The sequence below is a fragment of the Muscardinus avellanarius genome (assembly GCF_963383645.1).
Source record: "Muscardinus avellanarius genome assembly, chromosome: 8".
Lineage (NCBI taxonomy): Eukaryota > Metazoa > Chordata > Mammalia > Rodentia > Gliridae > Muscardinus > Muscardinus avellanarius.
Window position 1 is genome coordinate 3,990,091 of NC_137794.1, and position 26,893 is coordinate 4,016,983.

Here is a 26,893-nt window from a genome sequence, read left to right on the forward strand (position 1 = left end):
GGGATTACAGACTGCATCACCACCATCACCACCGCTATCAGGCTAATGACTGTTTCCATTTCCTTATTATTACTTTGTGTTGGGAGCTCCCCCTTGTCGTCTGCTCTTGATAAGAGATTGTGAAAGTAATCTCCTAAGTAATCTGCCTAGGGGGAGAATTCTGTGTTTATTAAAATAATTTCCTGTGCTTCTTGCCATCATCATTAGGTTGTAGCTTTTTTTTTCTTTTCTTTTTTTTGGTGGTACTGGGGATGGAAACCAGGGACATTCTACCTCCGAGCTACACCCCCTGTGCTATTTTTTATTCTTTATTTTGAAAAAGGGTCTTAATAAGTTGCAAAGGGCCTCACTAAGTACTGAGGCTGGTCGCGAACCACGATCCTCCGGTATCAGCCTCCTGAATGCTGGGATTACAAGCATGTGCCCGGCTACTTTTTTTTTTTTTTTTTTTTTTTTTTTATTGTACTGGGGATGTAACCCAGGGACTTTCTATCTCTGAGCTATACCATGAGCCCCCCCCCCTTTTTTTTTTTTTTGCGATACTGGGGATGGAACCCAAGAGCACCAAGAGCATTCTACCTCGGAGCTACACTCCTAGCCCTATTTTTTGTTCTTTATTTGGAAACAGGTTCTCACTGAGTTGCAAAGGGCCTCACTAAGTAGTAGCTGAGGCTGTCTGCGAACTGCCATCCTCCGCCTCAGCCTCCCAAATGCTGGGATTACAAACTTATGCTACCATGCCTGGCTTCTATTTTTTATTATTTATTTTTATATTTATTTATTTATTTATTTATTTATTTATTTATTTATTTATTTTGCAGGTCTGAGAATGGAACCCAGGAGCAATCGACCTCTGAGCGACACCCCCTGCCCTGTTATTTTGAAACAGGGTCTCACTAAGTAGCTGAGGCTGGCCGCGAACCTAGATCCTCCTGTCTCAGGCTCCCAAATGCTGAGATTATATTCTTTATTTTTAAACGAGGTCTCACTAAGTTGCAGATGGCCTAAGTCCCTGAAGTTGGCTGTGAACCCTTGATCCTCCAGTCTCAGCCTCCCAAGTACAGGGATTACAAGTGTGCACCACCATACCCGACTATTTTTTAATTTGAAACAGGTTCTCACTAAGCCGCTAAGCATGTGGCACCATGCCTGGTTCTTCATTAGGATTATTATTATTATTATTATTATTATTACTACTACTACTACTACTACTACTACTACTACTACGTAAAACTAAGGGGCAAGAGTGTAGCTCAATAGTAGAGCACTAGCTAAACATGTGTGAGGCTCTGGGTTCAATCCCCAGTAACACACACGTGCGTGCACACACGCACACACACACCAAAAAATAAAATAATATCCCGAGTTTTTTCAATTTTAAAAAAGCTAGCTGGAGCCGGGCGTGGTGGCAGATGCTTGTAATCTTAGTATTTGGGAGGCTGAGACAACAGGATCCCAGATTTGTGGGCAGCCTAACTGCTTAGTGAGGTCCTCCACAACTTAACCCATTTCAAGATAAAAAATAGAGCTGGGGGTAAGCTTGGAGGTAGAATGCCTCTGGGTTTATTCCCCAGTACCACAAAAAGAAGAAGAAGAAGAAGAAGAAGAAGAAGAAGAAGAAGAAGAAGGAGGAGGAGGAGGAGGAGGAGGAGGAGGAGGAGGAGGAGGAGGAGGAGGAGAACTGAAGTTTTTCTGCAACCATGTGACTTTCTGTATCCATCTTTCACTCTGGTATGTCCCACAATGATCTGTAATCCTATTTAATCAACTGTTCTAAGTCCTTAATAGTTTCTGAAATCAAATTCTAAGTTGTTTTTTTTTTAAACCTCAAACTAACTTTGAGATTTTCCAGATGAGCTCTGGAATATATCAAAATAATTTGTTCTCTCCCCTTAAGAAAAACAGAGATGTTAAGCTAATTCGAATTTTTTTAATATTGAGGATCAAACCTAAGGCCTTGCTCATGCTAAACAAACACTCCACCACTGAGCTACAGCCCCAACCCTAACTAGGCTTATATGATATTAAATTATATGGGTACCATTGTCAAATAATAAGTGATACTATGCCGTGTGTGTGTGTGTGTGTGTGTGTGTGTGTGTGTGTGTGTGTGTGTGAGATACTGGAGATGGAACCCAAGGCCATTCAACCTCCGAGCTATACCCCCAGCCCTATTTTTTATTCTTTATTTTGAAACAGGGTCTCACTGAGTTGCAGAGGGCCTCACTAAGTAGCTGAGGCTGTCCACGAACCATGATCCTCCTGTCTCAGCTTCCCAAATTCTGGGATTACAAACATGCGCCACTACACTGGGCCCCCGCCCTATTTTTTACTTTTTTATTTTTATTTTTCTTGTGTGTGTGGTACTGGGGATGGAACCCAGAGGCTTTCTACCCCTGAGCTACACTCCTAGACCTATATTTTATTTGGAAACAGGGTCTCGCTAAGTAGCTGAGGCTGGCTTCGAACCTGCGCGATCCTCCTGTCTCAGCCTCCCAAGCAAGGGTATTACAAGGGTGTGCCACCACGCCCGGCTTATTCTTTATTTTTTTAAACAGGGTCTCGCTGAGTTGCCGAAGGCCTCACAAGTTGCTGACGTGGCTCGGAACCTGCAATCCTCCCGTCTCAGCCTCTCAAGGACTAGGATTACAAGCGTGCGTCACCACGTCCAGTTTGTGATGTGTATTTTAAAGGACTCTGGGGATATGATCATTTATCTCACCCCACCCGCATCTGCCATTGGCATCACCATCATCTCTACCACCGTCAAAGACCTTGAAGAAGCGGCCTTGGTGGCACAGTCCCTGCATTCAGGAGACTGAGACAGGAGGATCGCAGTTGGCGGACAGCCTCAGCTACTTAGTGAGGCCCTCTGCAACTCAGTGAGACCCTGTTTCAAAATAAAGAATAAAAAACAGGGCTGGGCGTTGCTCAGCAGTAGAATGCCCCTGGGTTCCATCCCCAGTACCGGAAAAAAAAAAAAAAATCCTCAGGCCTGTTCACTTTACGAAGAAAAAGGACGAGTTGCTAAACGGGGTAGATTTACAGGCAGATTCTTCCTCCCCTAGTGGCTTCCTGAGGAAACCCAACAGCCATTTGTTTATCCCAGGGCTGCGGGAAGGACGTGTATTGATTGGCACATGCGTACACATATGCCAATCCTGCGTTCATGATCTTCCTCAGTTCTCACCATCGCCCTGCAGGGGAGCAACGCTTACAACCTCGGTAAAACCACTGAGGAGCCGGCATGGAGCTGCACGCTTCTAATCCCAGCATTCGGGAGGCTGAGATAGGAGAATCGTGGTTCTCAGCCTCAGCTACTTAGTGAGGCCCTTTGCAATTCAGTGAGACCCTGTTTCAAAATAAAGAATAAAAAATAGGGCTGGGGGTATAACTGGGAGATAGAATGCCTCTGGGTTCCATCCCCAGTATTACAAAAGGAAGAAAGGAAGAAAGAGAGAAAGAAAGAAGGAAGGGGAGGGCGACTGGGTTCCAGCTCCGGGATCTGACCCAGCCAGGGCAATTCCTGCACCTGTTCCCTCCTCCCGTCTCCTTCCAGATTGGAAAGGAAACCAGCCCAGCTGCCCTCTGCCCTCTACACACCAGGCGCCAGAACACAGCTGTTTCTTTGTTGCCCACCCCCAGGCGGGCTGAGCTGGGTGGGTCTGGGCTGGGTGGGGCGGCCCGTATTGTTTCAAGCTAGTGGTCTCCGCTGCAAATGCAGCCAGAGGTCGATTCTGAGCAGCAGTTCTGACCTGTGAGAGCTGCCAGGGACCGGATTCATGCGGTAGGGGGCCGGATCGGTGGGGTAGGGAGGCGAGGGGGCAGAGGTCTGTGAGGACCTGGAGTTTCCAAAGGAAAAATTAGAGTTGCCCGGGGAAGTACTGGGTGGTGGGAGAGGGTGGGGGTGTGCCAAAGAGCGGGCTGCTAGAGGAAGGGGGATCGGAGAGCAGAAGGGCACCAAAGGCAGGAACTGGCAGACTGTGCACCTGAGCTCCGGCTTTCCTCTCTCTAGCCGGAGCTCAATCCCCCCAACGGGGCTACGCTGAGAACCCGCCAGAGCCAAAGAAAGGGCTTCACTGCAGCAAAGCGACCCGCGGATCGAGGTGTCAACGCAGGCGGGCCCCCCTGCCCACCCGCCTCTTTGCCAGTGAGGTGAGCGGGAGGAGCAGGCCGAGCGCCCGCCCGGGGTGCCTTCGCAGACACTGCCCCGCCATGCCCGCCCCGCTGCTCCCGCTGCTGCTGAGAGGGCTCCTGGCCCGCCTGCTGCTGCCCGCTGCCCGCCTGGCCCGCCGCCGCCTGCTGCCCCTGCTGCGCCGCCTGGCCAGCCGCCTGGGCTCCCGGGAGCTGCGGGAGACTCTGCTGGGCTGTGTGCTGCTCGTCCTCAGCCAGCGACATCCGCCAGACGCTGGGGAGGTCTCCAGAGTGGAGCAACCAGAGAGGAAGGAGAGGTTGGGCCTCCAGAAATAAGGCCACCACTCCCGGGGCTGCTGGGCCCACCTGGGTGCTTTGGGAGCAGCGCAGTCCTGGAAGCCACAAGCTGCAGCCCGTCCAGTGGGCAGAAGATCTGGTGGGGTCTTACCTGAATGTCCTCCTGCTGCCAGCAGAAATGTCTTTCTGGAAGGATGCTGTGTCTAGTAGACAATTGATCATTGATTCTTCTCCCCCTCATCCCAGTTCCTCTCCAAGATTCTGCTAATGGCCTCTGGTCTCAGGGTGGTGCAGAGCTGACCTCCCAGTGAATGGGGACATTGAGTCCAGAGAGGGCGATTCTAAACCTAGGGACAAGTGACAGCTCAGCTAAGAAGTGATATTTGAATCTAGAGTGTCGGGTCTCCCAGCCTCGGGACCTACCTTAAGATAACGAGATTGGGAGGCTGAGACAGGAGGATCGCGATTCAGAAGGCTGGGACAGGCTGGGATGGGAGGATCGCGATTCACAGCCTCAGCCACTTAGCAAGGCCCTTTGCAGCTTAGTGAGACCCTGTTCCTAAATAAAGAATTAAAAATAGGGCTGGGGGTATAACTCGGAGGTAGAATGCCCCTGGGTTCCATCTCCAGTACCGCAAAAAAAAAAAAAAAAAAAAAAAAAGACAGCCTCAGCTAGCTACTTAGTGAGGCCCTTTGCAACTCAATGAGACCCTGCTTCAAAATAAAAAGAATAAAAAATAGGGCTGGGGTTGTCACCTGGAGGTAGAATGGGCCACTGGGTCCCATCCCCAGTACTGCAAATAATAATAATAAAATAATAATAATAATAATAATAATAATAATAATAACAACAACAAGATCTCAGTCACCTTTGAAGGTCCACATAAAGCCCAGCACAGAGGAAGTGCTCAATAAATACTCCTTGAACTCCTGGGATGTCCTTGAAAGTCTTGTCACCCACACCTCTACCCCTGCCCCTAGGACTTAACTTGCCTGGGCAGCTGGGGAGGGGCCGGGCCTCCTTTGCCACCTGTTCCTGTTCCCCCTCTGTCTCCACAACCCGGAAGTTGTTTCTAGTATCTAACTGGTCAGAATGCTACTCAGCGACCCATTGTAGCTAGGTTCTGTAGGGAGGAGGCCGGCTGGCCAGCACAAAGACTCTGGAGGCTTTGCTAGAGAGGTGGGAAAACAGAAACTTGTTTGCTAAGGGACCCTGTTGTGGGGGGTCGTGGGGTACAGAAATGCAAGCTTTTAGAACTGGGCGTGGTGGCGCACCCTTGTAATCTCAGCACTTGGGGGACTGAGACAGGAGGATGGCATGTTCGTGGCCAGCCTCAGCTACTTAGTGAGGCCTTCTGCAACTTAGAGAGACCCTGTTTTAAAATAAAGACTAGACCAGTCGTGGTGACACATGCTTATAATCCCAGCATTTGGGAGGCTGAGACAGGAGGACCTGAAAACTACCCTTCTTCATTTTTCCTCCCCAGTGGTAGGTGCTTGGGGGTGTTTAAGAATTGTTTGACACATTTGAGAATGGGGCTAGTGGCCTATGGTTGTAATCCTAGTACTTGGGAGGCTGAAACAGGAGGATTGCAAGTTTAAAGTCAGCCTCAATAATGCAGCAAGGTTCTCAGAAACCTAGTCAGACCCTGTTTCCAAATAAATTGGAGCCAGGTGGTGGCCCACGCTCATAATCCCAGCATTTGGAAGGCTGAGATGGGAGGATCACCGTTTGCAGACAATCTCGGTTACTAAATGAGGCCCTTTTCAACTCAGTGAGACGCTGTTTCAAAATAAAGAATAAAAAGCACGGCTGGGGGTGTAGCTCAGAGGTAGAATGCCCCCTGGAATCAAAAAAAAAAAAAAAAAAGCGGGCTGGGGGCGCAACTTGGAGATAGAATGCTTCTGGGCCCATTTCCAGTACCAAAAAAAAAAATTTTTTTTTTTTCACATTCCAGCCTCTGGATAATTTTCTTATTCTTTCCTATGCAATGACACAGGCTTGGGCTCTAGGTTGAGAGGGGACAGTCAGGAATGCTGGACCCTGAGAAGCGACCCCCGACCCCAGCAGGACCCCACCTCAAATACACCTTTGCTTCCCGCCTGAATCCTGAATAGGTGCGCGCGGCACCCGTGGCAGTTGGACGGGCAGGGTGCAGGGGTCCGAGTCCCGAGGTCTCTAGGCAGCTTCCAGGGCCCCGGGGCCAGCTGGCGGCCCCTCCCATCGGGCCTCCCAGCCCCTCCCCAGCCAGCCGCAGGGCGGGAGCTCGGGCGACCGGCCATCTGGGTCCAGCCCCTCTCCCTCGGGGTGGCCGAGCTCCGGCCACGGCTGTGGGCCCAGCCCGGAGCCAGCTGAGGCGGACGGGGACCGGACTGCCGACCGGAGGATTCCCGTCCCCTCCCCCAAGTGCGGAAGCCCCCCAGAGTCGCAGCAGGTGCGCAGGGAACAGCTGTCGAGCGCCGGCGGTGGGAGGGGCGGGCCGGGAGGGGCTGCGGGCTCTCCGGCCGCCGGGCGGGCTGTCGATCAGAATTGCGGGTTCTGGAAGAGAGGATCCTTTCTGGGAGTTTGAAGGCCGACCTTGCCGACTCCTCCCCACACCACCGCCCCTTGGAGGTGTCCCCAAGGTCAGACACCTGCCCAGAACTGAGGCAGGGGTCAGAGGCCTGAGAAACTGGGCTGGACCCGGCGGAGACCTCGTAAACAAAGACTTCCTCTTGAACCCTGACCCAGTACCCACCCTCACATCTGTCTTTGTTTAAAATTTGAATGTTGTAGCTAGGCGAGGTGACACAGTCCTGTAATTCCAGTGCTTGGGAGGCTGGGATGGGAGGATCGCAGATTCCAGGCCAGTGCACCATGACTTAGTGAGACTCTCAAAATAAAAATAAAATAAAATAACGGAGTAGATCTGGGAGAGCAGAGGGAGAATCCCCCCCCCCAACTCGGGGTTCAACGCCTAGTATTGCAAAAAGGAAAAGAAAAAGATGCATTCATCACCGATTCTTTGCATGACTTCAGTGGTGTGTGAGTAATAACACTGTGGATTGAACACAGGGGCGTTCTACCTCTAAGCTACACTTTGAGCCTTGTTTTATTTTTTTATTTTGAAACAGGGCCTAGCTTTATTTCTGAGGCTGGCTTCAAACCTGAGACCTTCCTGCTTTAGCTCCCACGTACTGACTGGGATTACAGGCATGCACCACCACGGCAGCTTTAACTTTGATTTTTATTTATTTATTTTTGGTACTGGGAGTGGAACCTAGAGGCTTTCTACCTCCGGGCTATACTCCCAGACCTATTTTATATTTTACTTGGAAACAGGGTCTCACTGAGTTGCTGAGAACCTCACTAAGTAGCTGAGAGTGGCTTCGAACCTGGGTAATCCTCCTGTCTCAGCTGCCCAAGCACGGGGATTACAAGCATGCGCCACCACGCCCAGCTAACTTTGATTTTTATTTGTTTATTTATATTTATTTATTTATTTATTTTTATTTATTTTTGTGGTACTGGGGTTCCTGGAATCCCTTCTACCTCCAGGCTACACTTCCAGACCTATTTTTGTATTTTTATTTGGAAACAGGGTCTCTTAAGCCAGTGAGAGTGGCTTGGAACCTGTGCGATCCTCCTGTCTCCGCCTCCCAAGCTCGGGGGATTACTTTGATTTTTAAATACTGCGCTAGGGGTGGAGGTGTCACTCAGCAGGAGATCTTGTCCCCAGTGTGCAAGGCCCTGCGTTTAAACCCCAGCACCTCAGGCAACCAAACAAAAATCCCACCCACATTGCATGAAAACATTTGTCTTGGTTACTAAGTGTTGTTTTTTTTTTTTTTTTTTTTTTTTTTTGGTATCCCTTAAAATTGGCATCTCAGGCAAATACCTTATGGGCCTCTCCCTGCTGGGAGGCCATGAAGATATAATCACACACACATCTGAGAATGAGAGAGAGTGTGTTGGTGACAAATCCCCACACCTAGCAAACACAGATGGCCTGCTGGTGGCAGCTGAGGGCTTAGGCCTGAGGGGAGACGACTGTGGGTGGTGGCGAGGCACCTTTACATCCCGTAAGGGGAAGGAAGGCACCACAGTCCTGCGCCGGTGAGGACGCGGGGTTGGGAGCGGTGATCCACAGGACAGCCCTGCCCACCCTGCCTGGTGGACCTGTGGATACAGGGAGGGAGAGAACCAGAGCCCAGGGGCAGGCCTGGCAAGGCACCAACCTCTCAGAGTTGGGGCTCCCAGGGCTGACCAGCAGAGGGCCCTGGCACCCAGCAACTCTTCCTGCCCCCGGAGGCCACTCAGAGCCATGTGGGTGCTGGCTGGGGCCCAGGCAGGGTGCATGCCAGATGGGCTTCTCTCCAACAATAATAGGCCTGGCTGCTGCCATCTGCCATGCGGGCCAGGCCCAGCGGGGGCGGGAGAGGAACCAGTCATCCCCAGTCTGGCCCGGCCCGGCCCGGACCCTCGCCACTTCCTCCAGTTTCCTTCCACTTGCCGCCTTTGAGCACAGCTGCAAAACAGCCACCAGTCACCACGCCTGGCAGATCTGCCTGCCCGGCCCTCCACCCTCAGAGGCGGGAGGCCGGGGCCAAGGAAGAGGGGAGGAGCCCCTAGGAGAGGAAGAGAGAGAGACAGGACAAACAGGATGGTGGGAATCCAAGGTTGTGGACAGAGGCCGCTCCAGAGCTGAGGCAGAGCCCGCAGATCACCTCCCACGCCGGCTTCCTGCCCTCCGTTTGCTTAGCCCAGGGGCAAGACTGTGTCATCTCCTCCGCAGGAACGGAGGCTGGGACACCCCTACTGGAGTAGTCAGGAGCGCTAGGCGAACCCTCCCTCCCTCCTCAGGGCCTGACTTTCTCTGGGGAGAGGGTTTAACCTGCATTTACTACTGCTAATTGTTAATTAGTGGCTGCGGCTTTTTCAGGGCAGGGGTCCCGAGGGCAGCTGCAGGTGGAGTGGGCAGCCTGGGCCAGATCTTTTCCTCCTTCCAAGACCTCCGAGGCCTTGGATGGCTCTAAAGCACTGATGGCTGCTGTAGGGTCAGCTACTGACCCTCATTTACTGCCCCACAACAAAGGAGTCCTTGTGGACCCCTCCTCAGCAGGCCTACCCCCAAGGAGAGGATGTGGCGCCAGCAGGACTTCCACCTCCGACCCTGTTCAGCGGGGATGGAACAATGGGATTCTGGCTTCTGGCTGGGTGTAAGGCTCTTCCTGGCTTTCTCTTCTATCCCCAGTTGCACCCCAGTCTTTCCAAGCACTTCAGGGCTGTGCCTCTTGCCCCCCCCCCCAGCTCCTTCAAGTCAGAGTTGTGGGTGATGTGATGTTTACGGGCCTATGTCTGATGTGTATGAATCGGGCAGAAAAGCCCACCAGGCAGGTCATAGAGCCATTAAGGAATCCGACAAGGGAGTGGGGTTGGAGACTGAAGTCTTCTTAAAGGGAAAGGAGGAGGGTTTGAACAGAAGACTGTGTTAAAAGTGGGGCTCTGGAGCCGAACATGGAGGCACACACTTGTAGTCTCAGCATGTGGGAGGCTGAGACAGGAGAATTGCGTTTCGTGGCTAGCCTCAGCTACTTAGTGAGGCCCTTCGCAACTCAGAGAGACCTGGTTTCAAAATAAAGAATAAAAAATAGGGCTGGGGGTGTAGCTCGGAGGCAGAATGCCCCTGGGTTCCATCCTCAGACCCGCAAAAATAAATAAATAAATAAATAAATAAATAAATAATAGGGTTGGGTATGTAGCTCGGAAGTAGAATGCCCCTGGGTTCCACCCCCAGCACCGCAAAATATATAAATAAATATAAATAAATAAAAAGTGGGGCGCTGGAAGCCGCGCCTGCGGCGGCGCACACCTTCATCTCTGTACTTGGGTGGGTCGGAGGCCAGCCTCAGCACCTCGGCGGGACCTTGTGTCAAAATTAAAACAACAAAATAAGGTTGGGGATGTGGCTCTGGGGTCGACTGCCTCCGGGTTCAATCCCCAGCACCAAGACGGAGAGGAAAAAAGTGGAGGAAAAAGTGGGGCTCGGGGGAGGGGGGGGGATAACGGAGCCCGCGGCGGGCGGGGCGCGCAGGGCCGTGGGCGTGGCCGTGGGCGTGGCCGTGGGCGTGGCCGGCGCGGGGGCGGGGCGCGCGGGCTCGGCCGGGCGGGCCAGCGCTGGGCGGGCTGCAAGGCGCTCGGGGCGCGGGAAGCTGCGGGGAGAGCGCGCCAGCCCGCGCGGAGGACCTTCCTGGGCAGGTGCTGGGGCTGGGGGCGCGGCCGGGGCGCGGGGCCGGCCGGGCTGGCGCGGGGGCCGGGGCACGCGGCGGGCCGCTCCCGAGCGCAGCACGTGGCGCGCGCGGCGGGCGCGGGGATGGGGACCCCGGCGGGGCGAGGGCCGCGGGCCCGGGCCTGGGCGGCCGCGCGGGCCCCCCGGGGCCGGCGGGTGACGATGCGCCCGGACGGCTCCCGGTGGCGGCGGGCAGGGCCGCCCGGCTCGCGGAGAGGGGGATGGGGATGCCGCGGGCCGGGAGCGGCCGCTTTAAGCACCCTCTTTGCGGGCCACGCTCCGGGCTCGCGCCTCCCCTTCCTGGCGCGGCCTCGCTCCTCGCCGTGAGAGTAAGTAGGTGACCGGCGAGGACACGCCGGCCCCAGGCGTGGCGATGGCTGCGTCCACACGGCCGGACCTCCCTCCAGCCCTTGCCTCCCCTTCCTGGCGCGCTGCCACCTCCAGACCTCCGGCTGCCCCGGGGCCCGTGTGAGTGCTTGGTGGCAGAATGCGTGTGTGATGGGGTGGGGGCCCTCCACCTGACACTCCTCTGGCTTGGGACCCTCTGCGCCTGCACCTTATTTCTTCCCTTTTATTGGAGCAGAGCTCTCCCCAACACCTCCAGGTGAGAAGCAATTTATACTTCTTTAAACCTCCATCCCCACCCGCGAAGGAACCTAGAATAAGCTACATATTGAATTTGAGTCCTGGCACCCGAACTCACCTGTTCTTTTATCAGAGACAAGGGACACCTCTCCCAGCCTCGGCTGGCCTCGTCTGTTGAGCAGAAACAATCTGGAACTAGCCTCTGGGTAGTGGGGAGCAAGAGGGGAGAGGTGTAGATAGTGACCGGCCCCAGTTGGGATCCAGGTTGATGTAACACCAAGGTATGTCCAGAAATTGGGGTACAAGAGAGGGGCTGGGAGCCTGAGGGCAGGGAGGGCTGCTTTTAGGGCAACATTTGGCAGGCCGAGGCTTGGCGGGAGAGGCACCGGGTATCAGATTCGTGGTTTCTGTTGGGTAAAGACAGACAAGAAGCCGGGCGTGGTGGCGCACGCTTGTAATCCCCGCGCTTGGGAGGCTGAGGCAGGAGGATCGCGCAGGTTCGAAGCCAGCCTCAGCTACTTAGGCTCTCAGCAATGTAGTGAGATCTTGTTTCCAAATAAAATATAAAATGGGTCCGGGAGTATAGCCCAGAGGTAGACGCCTCTGGGTTTCACCTCCAGTATCACACACACACACACACACACACACACACACACACCAAAATAAAGAATAAAAATAGGGTTGAGGGTGTAGCTCGGAGATAGAATGCCCCTGGGTTCCATCCCCAGTACTGCAAAAAAAAAAAAAAAAAAAAAAAGAAACAAAGAAAAGAAAAAAAGACAAGAAGTACACAGGAAGGAGGCTGGCCTAAGATGTGGCAGGAGGAGGGCCCCCCGTGGAGCTGAGTGGTACCCAGGCCCCGGGCGGACGGGAACTGTTGAGAACCGCAAGCTGGGCTAGAGGACAGACATGAATGCTTCTTCAAGCCCAAGTCAGTTTTGCAAGGAGGAGAGTCATTCTTCCCACCACAGGCTCCATCTGGGATAAAGCTAGACAGGCTCTTAGCTGTCAGGAACCTTGCCAGGACAGGGCGGAGTCCAGGCTGTGCTGAGGTGAGGCGCCGTGTGTGCGGTGGGGCGGCCTCTCTACTACCAAAACCTGAGCCCTGCCCCCCCTTGTCATTTTCCCTTGAGAAACAAGTCACTAGTGTTCCTACTCTGTCCCGGTGCCTAGAAACAATGTCTGGCTAGCATGCATAGTTCCCAAGTCAATATTTGTTGGAAGGAGGGTTGGGAGAAGCCTTCATCTGGAGGTGTGTGGGTTTGTTCCCCCACCCTCTAACCCCCCCACCCCCCGTGGGCTGAGGGCTGGAAGGGAAGACTGAGAGAAGTCTAGAGTTTACCCAGGGAGGGGTGGACAGGAATTGTTGGAAGGAGTGAAAAAGGACCGGTGGAGAAAGGGAGCTGAGTGTGTATCCCAGGCCGCCCTAACCTCCCCTGCTGAGCGCCTTGCTGGGGGGCCTTATCTCAGGCTGCTCTGCGGCCTTTTATCTCCCAGTAGCTTCTGAGGCTTCTCAGTATGGGGCCCCAGAAGGTGAGGGACTCTATCCTGATAGCCACTTTTTTTCATTTTGACTTAGAAGCCCCGTGGACAGGGCCTGCTGCCTAGACCTGGGCTAGGAATTGCTGCTGGGGACTGTCCAGGCCCCCTCTGCTGGCCAGTCTAGGCATCTGGTGACTGCCGAGACCCCAGGAGAAGCCTGTCCGGGTTCAGACACCAGGGCCCGGTCCAGGGCTGGGCCTCCCTAGGGTACCAGTGATACCAGCCTGGCCTGCCTGGCTTTGTAGCTATGGGGGTATTAAGGATTCAACACAGGCGCCTCGTGCTCTACCACTGAACTGCAGCCCCAGCTCTTTTTTTAATTTGGTACTAGGAATTGAATCCTAGGGTATTCTGCCTCTGAATTACATGCCCATACCTTTGTGGGTTTTGGGGTTTTTTGTTATTTTATACTGGAGGTGGAACCTAGGGGCATTCTATCTCCAAGCTACACCCCAAACCCTTTTTTTTTAATTCTTTATTTTGAAATAGGGTCTCACTGAGTTGCAGAGGGCCTCACTAAGTAGCTGAGGCTGTCCGTGAATCATGATCCTCCTGTCTCAGCCTCCCAAATGCTGGGATTACAAGCATGCGCCACCATGCCGGGCTCAAGGCTGGTCTTGAACTTACCATCCTCCTGCATCAGCCTTCTAAAGAGCTGGGGTTACAGGCATGTGGCATTCTGGCCATACTGTCCAGAGGGGAAGCTGTTTAATCCTCTGGCGCTGGGACACCTTTCCCACACAAGTGGGACAGATGCTTGAGGGAGACAGCCAGAAACTTTGGGACTGTGAATTTTGGGCCTGTGCACCAGTCCCCCTTTGAGGCCACTCTCAGAAAGGGGAAGAGGAAAAAGACCTTGGACCAAGTCAGAGAGGAACCAAGTGGGGGATGGGATGGCCCTGGAGCCAGCACGGGGGTCAACAGGAGGAGCTGGGTTGTGTTCCACACCCATTGTGAAATATTTTCCTGGAAAACTAACCAGGAACTGGGGAACTTGTGTGCAGTGTTTGGAAGGAAAGGAAGGTTTCAGCAGAGAGGCTGGGATGCGTTCAGGAGGGCACAGACTCCCCGCAGCCCACCCTAGGAGGATGGAGAGGTCAGGCGGCAGGGGGCCCCGGAGCCCAGGCCTGGGCATCCATCCCTGCTCTGCATCTTCTCTCCCTCCTCCCCCTCGTCTTCCCGCAGCCCTGACCCTGACCCCTCTGGTCTCTCTTTTAACTCTCTTTCTCTCCCTCTCAAACGCGCTTCCTCCTCCTCCCTCCTGCTTTCCAGCTTATAAACTGCTGTGGCTGCTGGATAAAAATAGCGGTGGCAGCAGCCAGGCCGGGAGCCAGGTGGAGCCCGAGCAGGCAGAGCCACCAGGCCTGCCTGGTCAGGGGGGTCCTGCACCCTTTTTCTGCTTGCCTACGCCGTCTTCTCTGCGCCCACAGGTCCCCCAAGCTGCCGAGGAGGGCTGGGTGGAAGCGACTGTCCCCAGCGAGCACCAGAGGAGGGAGGGAGCCGTCAGCCAGACCAGCCAGACACAACTGAGAACAAGGGCACCATGACGACCAGCCACCAACCTCAGGATAGGTACTGGGGAGGGCTGGGGCCTGGGCTGAGGACTTCAAGGAATGGGTCTCCAGAGGCCTGGGGCCTTATCCTGTGGGGCCAGGTAGCTGTGAGTCAGGACGTCAGGCACGAGGGTGGGGACGTGCGTGCCCGGGCTGGGTGCTGCTGGCTCGGTGTCTCGGGGAGAGCACCGGGCAGCCTCTTCCCACCACCGCTGGGGAACTCACTCTTGGCAGCACCCCTCATTCAGTGCACATCTGGCAGCACTGCTCCGTCCCTCGGAGCTGCCCTGGGGCCTCTGCCTCAGATGACCCCTGCCTCCAGGGAGACCTGCAGGTCTTTGTATTGGGGGAAGAGGCCATGTTGATCCAACTCCTCCTGTGGACCTGGGACCTGAGAAGGTTGAGGGGATCGTGGGTCAGCTCTGGCCCCTCACGTCTCCCCTGAGCCAGAGGCCACGGGACCAGGCCCCTTTGGCTGGGGAGCCTTGAACAGTTAGCTTGATCGCTCTGGGAGATAGAGGTGAGGATATGTACTTCACGGGCTCTTTGGAAGGGAGGGGATTTAAGTAAGTGTGGGCCGGCACGTCCCTGCCTCTTCCCCGGCCCAGGCTGCTCCCTGCCCCAGCTGGCCCCTCCTGGGCAGTCCCCAGAAGCCCTGGCCCCTCTACCCACCCTTTTGCCCCCTCCCTGGCTTCCTGTCCTGTGTGACCTTGCCCAGGAGTTTTGCCCTCCATTCTGGGCCTCTAACCCAAATTTTTTTGTTTCTTATTTTGTTTTGTTTGGTACCAAGGACTGAACCCAGAGGCATTCTATCTCTGGGCTACACCCCCAGGCCTAGTTTTTTTTTTTAATTCTCTTTTTATTTAATTAATGAATTTATTTATTTATTTTGCAGTATTGGGAATGGAACCGAGAAACATTCTACCTCCGAGCTACGCTCCCAGCCCTATTTTTTATTCTTTATTTTGAAACAGGGTCTCACTGAGTTGCAAAGGGCTTAAGTAGCTAAGGCTGGCTGCCAACCTGGATCCTCCTGTCTCAGCCTCCCAAATGCTGGGATTACAAGCGTGCACCACCATGCCTGGCTTCCAGCTTATTCTTTATTTTGAAATAGGGTCTCACTAAGTTGCATGGGGGGTTACTAAGTAGCTGAGACTGGCTGTGAATCTTGCAGTTGTAAGAACTCATACCTAGCTGGGTGTGATGGCGCACGCTTGTAATCCCAAGACTTGAGAAGCTGAGACAGGAGGATTGCAGGTTCGCAGCCAGCCTCAGCTACTTAGTGAGGCCCTCTGCAACTTAGTGAGGCCATGTTTCAAAGTAATGAGTAAAATAGGGCTGGAATATAGCTCAGAGGTAGACTGCCCCTGGGTTCAATCCCCAGTACTATAAATAAATAAGCCCAGACTATAGCCAGGTATGGTGGCGCATGCTTGTAATCCCAGCATTTGGGAGGCTGAGACAGGAGGATCACGGTTCATGGACAGCCTCAGTTACTATGCAGTGAGGCCCTTTGCAACTCAGTGAGACCCTGTTTCAAAATAAAGAATAAAATGTAGGGCTAAGGGTGTAGCTTGGAGGGAGAGGGCCCCAGAACTGCAAAAATAAATAAATAAATAAATAAATAAGCCCAGACCTGCCCATTTGGGCTACTTGCGCACTTCATCCTGGCATCTCTGCAGGATGCACACATCTGGAGATGGTGGCCCACCAGGGTCACTAAGCTTGCAAGCAAGGCCTGCCTAGGGGAGGCTGCTCTGGCTGGAGCCAGGGGCTGTGTTTGCACTCCAGTCCAGATGGCGCCCTGTGGCTCCAGATCTCTGGGCCAGCCTTACGTGGTTTGACCTCCCGAGCCACTTCCCCCCGGGCCAATAGCTCCCTCATCCCCAGCTTCCCCCAGGCACCCTGCTCGCCTGTCCCACTAGATCCAGCGTGCTCTGGGAGTTTTGACCTCAGAATCCTCTTCAGGGAACCACAGGGCACAGTTCCTGCCCAGAGGCATAATCGCTTCCAGCCTGCTCAAGGGGGAGGTTTGCTATTGGCTTTCTCACTCCCCCGCCCACTCCAGCCCCTCCGCAGGATTTGCAAAACCATCTCCAGATGTGTGGGTCACAGATGTGTGGGTCATGCCGGTTCCCAGCCTTCAGGCTCCCCCGAGTGTTCAAGGCTGAGAACCAAGATCCTGTTCCCTAACCCGGGATCCACACACGTACCCCACACGGAGGGACGCAGGCGCGTGGACACAGATGCCCCGCTCCTGGGACAGCTGGAGGCACGGGGACCACCAGGAGGGTGGGGCCGTGTGCCACTTGACCCCTTTTTCCTCTCATTCCAGATACAAAGCTGTCTGGCTTATATTCTTCATGCTGGGCCTGGGGACGCTGCTGCCCTGGAATTTTTTCATGACAGCCACTGAAGTAAGCCTGGGAGGACAGCCGGGCGTGGTGGTGCACGCTTGTAATCTCAGTACGTGAGAGGCTGAGACAGGTGGATCACACGTTCGCGTCCAGCCTCAGCCACATAGGTCCTTTGCAACTCAGGACCCTGTTTCAAAATAAAGCATAAAAAATAGGGCTGGGGATGTAGCTCAAAGATAGAATGCCCCTAGGTTCCATCCCCAGTACCACGAGATAGAGAGACAGAGAGAAGGAAAGAAAAGAATGAGTAGTAGCCAGGCGTGGTGGTGCACACTTGTAACCCCAGCATTTGGGAGACTGAGACAGGAGGATCGTGATTCACGGTCAACCTCAGCTACGTAGTGAGTAAGGCCCTTTGCAACTCAGTGAGACCTTGTTTCCAAATAAAGAATAAAAAATAGGGCTGAGTGTTGCTCAGAGGTAGAATGCCCCTGGGTTTCATCCCCAGTAGTGCAAAAAAATAAAAAATAGGGCTAGGGGTGTAGCTCGGACGTAGAATGTCCCTGGGTCCCATCCCCAGTACTGGAAAAAAAAAGAAAAAGACAGTGGAGGGGGGGCCTGGGCTCCCTGGGGGACAAGTATCCTGGGCCTGTGAAGCCTGGGACGTGCCTTCGGGCCCTGGGAAACAAGGCGCTCCCAACACTTTGCTCTGCAAACCCCACAGTATTTCACAAACCGCCTAGACACGTCCCAGAACGTGTCCTTGGCCCCGGCTGACCCCGCGGCGCCCTCGCCGGCACGCAGTTCTCTCAGCGCCATCTTCAACAACGTCATGACCCTGTGCGCCATGCTGCCTCTGCTGCTGTTCTCCTGCCTCAACTCCTTCCTGCATCAGAGGTGAGCCCTGCCTCCGGTGCCCCCAGGAGGGCCCAGGCCTCCCAGCCCTCACTGCCGGCCTGGCCCCTCCTGCAGGATCCCCCAGTCTGTGCGGATCCTGGGCAGCCTGGTGGCCATCCTCCTGGTGTTCCTGCTCACCGCCATCCTGGTGAAGGTTCAGCTGGACGCTCTGCCCTTTTTCATTCTCACCATGGTCAAGATCATGCTCATTAATTGTAAGCCGGGGCCAGGGGCGGGGGATGGCGCCGGGGCCCGGACGGGCCTGGATCTGGCCGGCGCAGGGCAGAGAGGAGGACACCCACCACCCAGATGAGACGCCCGGGAGCCGGGCGTGGTGGTGCACACCTGTCATCCCCCCGGAACTTGGGAGGCTCAGACAAGAGGATTGAAGGTTCCAGGCCAGCCTCAGCAACTTAGCAAGACCTTGTTTCAAAATAAATTAAGAGGCCGGGCGTGGTGGTGCATGCTTGTAATCCCCACGCTTGGGAGGCGGAGACAGGAGGATCGCGCAGGTTCAAAGCCAGCCTCTCTGGCTTAAGAGACCCTGTTTCCAAATAAAAAATATAAAATAGGTCTGGGAGTGTAGCCTGAAGGTAGAAGGGTCCCATCCCCAGTACCACCAAAACAAACAAACAAAAACAGGAAAGCTGGGCATGGTGGCACATGCTTGTAATCCCAGCATTTGGGAGGCTGAGACCAGAGGATCACGGTTTGCGGGCAGCCTCAGCTACTTAGTGAGGGACCTCACGACTTAGTGAGACCCTGTTTCAAAATAAAGAATAAAAATTAGGGCTGGGGTGTACCTTGGAGGTCGAATGCCCCGGGTTCCATCCCCACACCCACAAAAGAAAAAAAAAAAAAGGAGCTGAAGCTAGGCATGGTGGTGCACGCTTGTAATCCCAGTACTTGGGAGGCTGAGATAGGAGGATCGCAGTTTGCAGACAGCCTCAGCTACTTAGCGAGGCGCTTTGCAATTCAGTGAGACCCTGTTTCAAAAATGAAATAATAAAATAAAATAGGGCTAGAAGTGTAGCTTAGAGGTTAAATGCTTCTGGGTATTTTTAAAAAAGAAAGAAAATAGGGCTGGGGGTGTAGCTTGGAGGTAGGATGCCCTTGGGCTCGGTTCCCAGTATAGAAAGACAGGCGCGGTGGTGCAGCGGCACCTTGGAGCCCGCTGTTCTGTGGACCCTGGGCCGCGGTCCAGCCCCGCCCGCTGACCCACGCGCCCTGTTCCTCAGCATTTGGAGCCATCCTGCAGGGCAGCCTGTTCGGTCTGGCCGGCCTCCTGCCTGCCAGCTACACGGCGCCCATCATGAGCGGCCAGGGCCTGGCCGGCTTCTTCGCCTCTGTTGCTATGATCTGCGCCATCGCCAGTGAGTTCTCGCCCGTCTGTTGCCCCGAGGGTGGGGGCGGCCAGGGGGGAGGGCCCGTCCTGACCGTGGGCGCTGTCCACCCAGGTGGCTCCGAGCTGTCGGAAAGCGCCTTTGGCTACTTTATCACGGCCTGCGTGGTTGTCGTTTTGGCCATCTTGTGTTACCTGGGCCTGCCCCAGCTGGTGAGTGAAAGCTGGTGGGGGTGGGGGTGCAGACCAGGGCACCTGGGGGTCATACGATGCCTGCCGCTAGGCCGGATCCTAGAGGTGCCCCTGACTCTGCCTCCCGGCCTGTCCCCCTTGCTTGACAGGAATTCTACCGCTACTACCAGCAGCTGAAGCTGGAGGGGCCTGGGGAACAGGAGACCAAGTTGGACCTCATCAGTAAAGGTCTCAGAGCCTCAGAAGCCGGGCACGCGCAAGGGGACAGTAATGTGCACACTGTCTTACCTGGCAGGCAGGAGTCAGCGGAGGGCAGTGACCAGGGGTGGAGACAGAGCCTGGGAAGGAGAAAACCGGGGTGATCCTGGTTGGCCCTGAGTGCCCCGGGTATTTGTCCCAAAGGCTCTGGGAAACATTTTCAGATTTGGGGCGGGGAGTAACGTGGCTGAGGCTCCTGGGATTGGTTAGGCCCCGGGGAATTGTGGGAGACCTGGGCTAGGTGTTGGGGCGTGGCTGGAGACCCTTCCAGGGGGTGTTCACCTCCAGCTGACTCCGTCTGTCGCTCCATCCTCCTCACAACTTGAAAATCCTTCTACAACCGGTCTCGTGCCAGGAGAGGAGCCAGGAGCAGGCAAGGAGGAGCCTGGGGCCTCCAACTCACAGCCAGCCAGCAGGAGCCGCTCTATTAAAGCCATCCTCAAGGACGTACGTGGGGCAGGGCATCCTGTCCTCTGACCCTCGCCTTCTCTCTGCCACCAGCTTCCCTTCTGATCTGAGACTGGTCCCGCTCCTGGATTATTTGATTACTTTGTGCGCGTGTGTGTTGCTGGGGATGGATTCCAGGGGCATTCCACCCCAAGCTCTACCCCAATCCTGTTTTTATTTTGAAACAGGGTCTCACTAGGTTGATGAGAGTCTCACTACTTGCTGAGACTGTCCTCCAACCTGCAATCCTCCTGTCTCAGCCCCCCAGGTACTGGGATGGCAAGCATGCGCCACCACGCCCGGCTGTGCTCTTGTGTCTTTGGCGAACGGCTGCCAGGAAGACATGGGAACTTGGCTCATCCTCTCCCTTCTCTCCAGATCGCAGTCCCGGCTCTCTCCGTCTGCTTCATCTTTACGGTCACCATTGGGTTGTTCCCTGCCGTGACCGTGGAGGTCAGGTCCAGCATCGCAGACTCCATCACTTGGGGTGAGGAACCCAGGATGGGGGAGATCTGCTCAGGCAGGACAGGGAGCGGGCTGGAGAGAACCCGGGATGCTTGCGCCCACCTGGCCCCTCTGGGTCCCTTTGGTCTTCCCTGGACTCCAGGCGTCTCTGTTGCACAGTTGGGGGCTGAGGCCCAGCGCGGTGCGGGCCTTGTCTTCTCTCTCCTGACCTCTTCTTCCTCTCCCAGGGAAATACTTCATTCCTGTGGCCTGTTTCTTGACTTTCAATGTCTTTGACTGGTTGGGCCGGAGCCTCACAGCTGTGGTCATGTGGGTAAGTAGAGGAAGGGTCACCAGGCTCCTGTGGGAAGAAAAGCCCGGGCTGAGACCCAGAAGGGAGTGCAGGAAAGCAAGGCGTGAGGAGGCCTTTTTTTTTTTTCTTGGTGGTACTGGGAGTAGAACCGAGAGGCTTTCTACCTCTGGGCTATACTCCCAGACCTTTTTTATATTTTATTTGGAAACAGGGTCTCACTAAGTAGCTGAGGCTGGCTTCGAACCCGTGTGATCCTCCTGTCTCAGCCTCCCAAGCGCGGGGATTACAAGCGTGCGCCACCACGCCTGGCTCAAAGAGGCCATTTTTAAAGAGCCAAGCCAGGTGCCATAGCTCGCGCCTGTGATCTTGGTACTGGGGGGGGCCCAGACAGGAGGCTCGCAGGTTCGAGGCCAGCCTCAGCAACTTAGCGAGAGCCCCGTTTCAAAATAAAAAGGAGTAAGCATGCAACTCAGAGGTAGAGCACCCTGGGTTCAGTCCCCAGTAGTACCACAAACACACACAAAAGTCCAAAAGTAAGTTGCATTTAATAAGTGTATAAGTCCAATAAGTATGCAACTTAACAAATATGTGTGCCAGCAGCCGGGCGTGGTGGCGCACGCTCGTCATCCCAGCATTCAGGAGGCTGAGACAGGAGGATAGCGGTTTGCGGCCAGCCTCAGCTACTTAGTGAGGCTCTTTGCAACTCAGTGAGACCCTGTTTCCAAATAAAGAATCAAAAATAGGGCTGGGGGTGTAGCTCGGAGGTAGAATGCCCCTGGGTTCCCTACCTAGTACGGCCAAAAAAAAAAAAAAAAAGTGTGCCTGCCAAGATGGAGATGAGGAACGCTCTGGCACTCCAGGGGGCGCCACTGAGCCCCTGCCAGCCAGGCCTTCCCGAGGGTGGCCTTAAGGTTTCAGCGCTGGCCCCGCTGAGGCCAGCCTGTGTCCGCAGCCCGGGCAGGACAGTCTCTGGCTGCCGAGCCTGGTGGTGGCCCGGCTGGTGTTCGTGCCCCTGCTGCTGCTCTGCAACATCCCGCACCACCGCTACCTGGCCGTGGTCTTCCAGCACGACGCCTGGTACATCTTCTTCATGGCCGCCTTCGCCTTCTCCAATGGCTACCTTGCGAGCCTCTGCATGTGCTTTGGGCCCAAGTGAGTGGGGTGGGGCGGGGTCTGGAGCTGGGGGGCGCTCAGTAGGGAGGGGAGCAGGGGACGGCCAGCCGCAGGACCGTGGGGCGCGTGGGGCGGAGGACAGCGCCAGGGTGTGTCCCCCAAGAGGCTGGGAACGGATAGTGAGCAGGAGGAGGTCGCAGGCAGGGCTCCCCCTGGGCTGAGCCGCCCTGAGCGCCTCCCTCCTTCCTTTAGGAAAGTAAAGGCGGCTGAGGCGGAGACCGCGGGCTCCATCATGTCCTTCTTCCTGTGCCTGGGGCTGGCGCTGGGGGCCATCTTCTCCTTCCTGTTCCGGGCGATCGTGTAACCGAGGGTGGACGATGACACTGCCCGCCTGCCTCCTGCTGAGATGGGCGGGCGGCCTGGGGTGCTCCCTGCTAGCGGGCCTTTGCTTTCTTACGGCCGGGCCGGGCCGTGTCCGGGCCCAGGAGCGGGATCCTCCACAGAAGGGACGGCCCGAACCCAGAGGACCCGGGCTGGAGGACAGCTGGAAGGGACGCGGTCTCTGGTCCCTGCTTGAGTGGGGCCACAGAGGATCCTGGGCTCAGAGAGTTTGTGTGTGCGTGCGTGCGTGCGTGCGTGTGTGTGTGTGTGTGTCTGTCTGCCTGTGCCAGGGGTGGCTGGAGGCCAGGCCTGACCGTTGTATGGTCAGCTCTGATTATTCCCCGCCCTCCTCCCTCCCTCCTCCGCGCTCCTTCCCCCGCCGTACCCGCCCAGCACCTTGTACAGTTGCCGTTTTAATGCCTTTTTTATACTCGACAGAAGCCAGGTGCCGTCAAAGGCTCTCTGATTAAATAAACTTTGTTTTCCTCCATGGCTCCCTGTGTCCTCTAGTCGCACCCAAATGCCTTGGTGAGGGCAGAAGGCTGGCAGGCTGAGTGTGGGGTGAGCACGCCCCAGGCAGGCCGGGCTGGGTCAGGGTCAGGGTCAGGGTCAGAGGGGAGGGACGGGCCTAGAGCCAGGACACGCAGTCTGTGGCCCCGACTGTGGCCCCGACGGAAAAGGCCAAGGCTTTTTTTTTTTTTTTTTTTGCGGGTCTGGGGATGGAACCCAGGGGCATTTGACCTCCGAGCAACACCCCCTGACCTATTTTTTATTCTTTATTTTGAAACCGGGTCTCACTGAGTTGCAGAGGGCCTCACTTAAGTAGCTGAGGCTGTCCGTGAACCGCGATCCTCCAGGTCTCAGCCTCCCGAATGATGGGATTACAAGCGTGCGCCACCACGCCCGGCTCAGGCCAAGGCTTTTGTTGGTGTTTTGTGGTGGTTTTTTTTTTTCAGTATTGGGGATGGAACCCAGGGGCATTCTACCTCTGAGATCCACCCCCAGCCCTATTTTTTATTCTTATTGTGTGTGTGTGTGTGTGTGTGTGTGTGGGCTTTCTACCTCGGGACTACACCCCAGCCCTATTTTATAAATTACCTGGAAACAGGGTCTCACTAAGTTGCTGAGAGCCTCACTAAGTAGCTGAGGCTGGTTTCGAACCTGCGTGATCCTCCTGTCTTGGCCTCCCAAAGGTGGGGATTACAAACGTGCATCACCACGCCCGGCTTTTATTCTTGATTTTGAAACAGGGTCTCACTGAGTTGCAGAGGGCCTCACTAAGTAGCTGAGGCTGTCGGCGAATCGTGATCCTCCTGTCTCAGCCTCCCGAATGCTGGGATGACAAGCGTCACCACCACGCCCGGCTAAGGCCAAGTTTTGCTGTTTCCTTCCTTTTTCACAAGACCGGAGCTCAAGACAGCGCCTCATCTTCATTGTCTCCTCTGCCACCCCCTGCTCCGTGCCCAGTGGCTGCAGTTAGCCCTGCACAGCTGGCCTCATCCACCCCCAGTCCTGGCCGGCTCCCACAGCGCTGGGCAGGAAAGGCTGGGGCCTGAGGGTTCCCTCTGCCTGGCACCCAGCCCCGACACCAAGGCCCAGCCTGCCAGGCCTCCTGGAGAACAAGGGGCCTATGTGTCCTCCTTGGAGCTGGACCTTTCTTCTTCAGCCCAAACTCTGGCCTGGGAGGGTGGTTTGCTGTGGGACTCTAAGTCTCTGTGGAGGGGAGAATGCCCATCTCTATTGGGAGAGCAGAGCTCTGGCCACGGTGCCCCAGCCCCTGGGCACGTATCTTGGGCTCTTCCAGAAGGGCTGCGAGTACTGCCGCCCAGCCCGGCTGTGCTCCCTGACCTGGGCCAGCAGATCGCTACAAAGTTGGCGCCGCTAGCTTTTATCCAGGGCTAACTTTCTTGGAGGAGCTTAATTAAAGGCGGCAAGCCTCAGTAAGCGCTGGGAGCTTAGTTTTCATTTTCTTTGATGATCTCGGGCCCTAATAGAGTTGTTAAGTATTTAGGAACTGCAATCCATGCACTAATTAGTTAGGGCTGGGGACCTAGCGCCAAGGTAGGGCGCTTGGCCAGCAAGTGCGAAGTCCTGTGTTCAGGCCTTGGCAACACAGGGAGAGAGAGAACCCCATGGGTTTATCAAAGCAGAGACTATGTCTTTTTTTTTTTTTTTTCGGTTTTGGGGATGGAACCCAGGGGCATTTTGCCTCTGAGCTACATCCCCAGCCCTGTTTTTTATTCTTTATTTTGAAACAGGGTCTCACTAAGCAGCTGAGGCTGGCCCCAAACCTGTGATCCTCCTGTCTCAGCCTCTCAAGTACTGGGATTCCAAGTGTGCCTGCCATGCCTGGCATCAAGGTCTTTTTATTTTATTTTTGGTGGAACTGGGGGTGGAACCCAGGGGCTTTTGTACCTCTGGACTATACTCCCAGACCTTTTTTATACTTTTAGAAACAGGTTCTCACTAAGTTGCTGAGAGCCTCACCAAGTAGCTGAGGCTGGCTTCGAACCTGTGCGATCCTCCTGTCTTAGCCTCCCAGGCACTGAGATTACAAGCCTGTGCCACCATGCCCAGCAAGGTCTTGCTTTCTTATCAGGTCCAAAGCTGCTGGTTCCTTGGGAGTCTTCCTCCAGCCTTTGAAGTGCTGCAGTGAGAGGCAACCTGAGGCCACAAACCCTGGGGCTTCCTCTTCTGCCTTCCCAAGCACAAGAGCCCTGGTGCCCTGCCCGCTTCCCACCTCAGTGCCACCAGCCCCACCTCCACCCCAGGGATCCAGTGTTTCCTCTGCAGAGCCCTTTACCACCCATGCCTGGCCTCTGGGAACCAACTCCCACGTCTCCCCCATGCATCCCCCACGTGACCACACAAGGATAATCTGAAACCAAGTGTCAGGCGCATATCTGGAATCCCAGCTACTCAGGAGCCAGAGGCAGGAGGAGCACAAGTTTGAGGCCAGCCTGGGCAACTTAGGGACAAGATATCACAAGATAAAATGGGCTGGGAGAGCCTGGCGTGGTGGCCACACTTATAATCCCAGCATTTGGGAGGCTGAGACAAGAGGATCATAGTTCTGAAGAGCTACTTAGGCCCTTTGCAATTCAGTGAGACCCTGTTTTAAAATAAAGAATAAGGCCGGGCGTGGTGGCGCACGCTTGTAATCCCCGCGCTTGGGAGGCTGAGACAGGAGGATGGCGCAGGTTCAAAGCCAGCCTCAGCTACTTCGGCTCTCAGCAACTTAGTAAGACCCTGTTTCCAAAATAAAATATAAAATAGGTCTGGGAGTATAGCCTGGAGGTAGAAAGCCTCTGGGTTCCACCCCCAGTGCCACACACACACACAAATATATATATATATATATATATATATATATATATATATATAGAGAGAGAGAGAGAGAGAGACTAAAAAATAGGGCAGGGGGTGTAGCTCAGAGGTAGTAGGTCCCTGGGTTCCATCCTAGTACCGCAAAAAAAAAAAAAAAAAAAAAAAAAAAGCTGGGGATGTAGCTCAGTGGTAGAGCTCTCCCCGGATTTGATTTTTTTTTTTTTTTTTTTTTTTTTGTGGTACTGGGGATGGAACCCAGGGGCCTTCTACCTCCGGGCTACACTCCCAGACCTATTTTATATTTTATTTGGAAACAGGGCCTCTTAGGCCAGCTGAGGCTGGCTTCGAACCTGCACAGTCCTCCTGTCTCCGCCTCCCAAGCACGGGGATTACAAGCGTGCGCCAGGACGCCCGGCTGCTTTCCCTGGATTTGGACTCCCAATTCCACAGAAAGAAAAGAATAATCTGGAAACCTATTTAGGGGTGCGCTGGTCGCCCTCCCTGAGCACTTCCTGACACTCTATAGCTTCGGCCAGTGCATTGCTTCCTCTTACCCCCACCCTGTGCTGGAGATGGAGCCCGGGGCATTCTGCCTCCCAGCTACACCCCAGCCCTGACTTTCATTCTTTATTGTGAAACAGGGCCTCACTAAGTAGCTGAGGCTGGTCGTTAGCCTGGATCCTCCTGTCCTAGCCTCCCAAGTACTGGGATTGCAAGTTTGCGCCACCACGTCCGGATTTGCACTTAAATTGATGTGGAAGAAAATTTAGAATATTTTTCCCCAAGAGTCTTCTAATGGAAAAGCTGAAAACTGACCCATTTCCTGATAGCCTCGTTGCAGCGATTACTCCTCACCACAAGAGGGCGCTCTGCACCCAGCACCGCTGAGTGGGAGTCCCAGCTGGGGTAGGGACCTCTACTGCCTTGATTTGATGCTGGATGCTGCTCATTCCTTCCTGACATTTATTTTTATTTATTTATTTGTGTGTGTGTGTGTGTGTGTGTGTGTGGTACTAGGGGTGGAACCCAGGGGCTTTCTACCTCCGGGCTATACTCCCTGACCTATTTTACGTTTTAATTGGGAACAGGGTCTCACCACAGCTGGCTCTGAACCTACACAATCGTGTGTGTGCGCATGTGTGTGTGTGCGTGTGCAACCTCGCATTGAGTGTGTAGTACTGGGGATTGATCCCAAGTCCCAAGGACATTTTACTCTAAACTACACCACAGCCCTATATTTATTTATTTAACCCTAGAGATTGAAACAAGGGGCACTGAACCTCTGAGCTACACCCTCAGCCCTCTTTTATTTATTTAATTTATTTATTTATTTATTTTTGCAGTACTGGGGGTGGAACCCAGAGGCATTCTGCCTCTAAACTATACCCTCAGTCCTCTTTGTGGGGAGGGTCCTGGGGATAGAACCCAGGGACATTCTACAC

At 54.7% G+C, this 26,893-nt stretch overlaps 2 protein-coding genes across 3 annotated transcripts; both read left to right on the forward strand.

Moving 5' to 3' along the window:
- Positions 1-4,215: 4,215 nt before the first annotated feature.
- Positions 4,216-4,470, forward strand: MYMX (myomixer, myoblast fusion factor; the record flags this gene model as incomplete). The annotated part of the gene is made up of 1 exon (XM_080699975.1): positions 4,216-4,470. One exon carries the CDS (start codon positions 4,216-4,218, stop codon positions 4,468-4,470), a length of 255 nt encoding a protein of 84 aa, XP_080556101.1.
- A 9,885-nt stretch (positions 4,471-14,355) lies between these two features.
- Positions 14,356-22,107, forward strand: SLC29A1 (solute carrier family 29 member 1 (Augustine blood group); the record flags this gene model as incomplete). 2 transcript variants are annotated; one of them, XM_080699795.1, is made up of 12 exons in its annotated part: positions 14,356-14,399; positions 16,716-16,797; positions 17,462-17,634; positions 17,710-17,849; positions 18,873-19,007; positions 19,092-19,189; positions 19,318-19,396; positions 19,782-19,873; positions 20,252-20,360; positions 20,566-20,651; positions 21,583-21,782; positions 21,996-22,107. In XM_080699795.1, the coding sequence occupies exons 1-12, from the start codon at positions 14,371-14,373 to the stop codon at positions 22,105-22,107; spliced, it is 1,335 nt and encodes a 444-aa protein (XP_080555921.1). In that variant the 5' UTR covers positions 14,356-14,370. The 2 variants fall into 2 exon arrangements, with proteins under 2 accessions (XP_080555921.1, XP_080555922.1); XM_080699796.1 differs by having other exon boundaries at positions 19,318-19,390; positions 19,749-19,873.
- Positions 22,108-26,893: the final 4,786 nt, after the last annotated feature.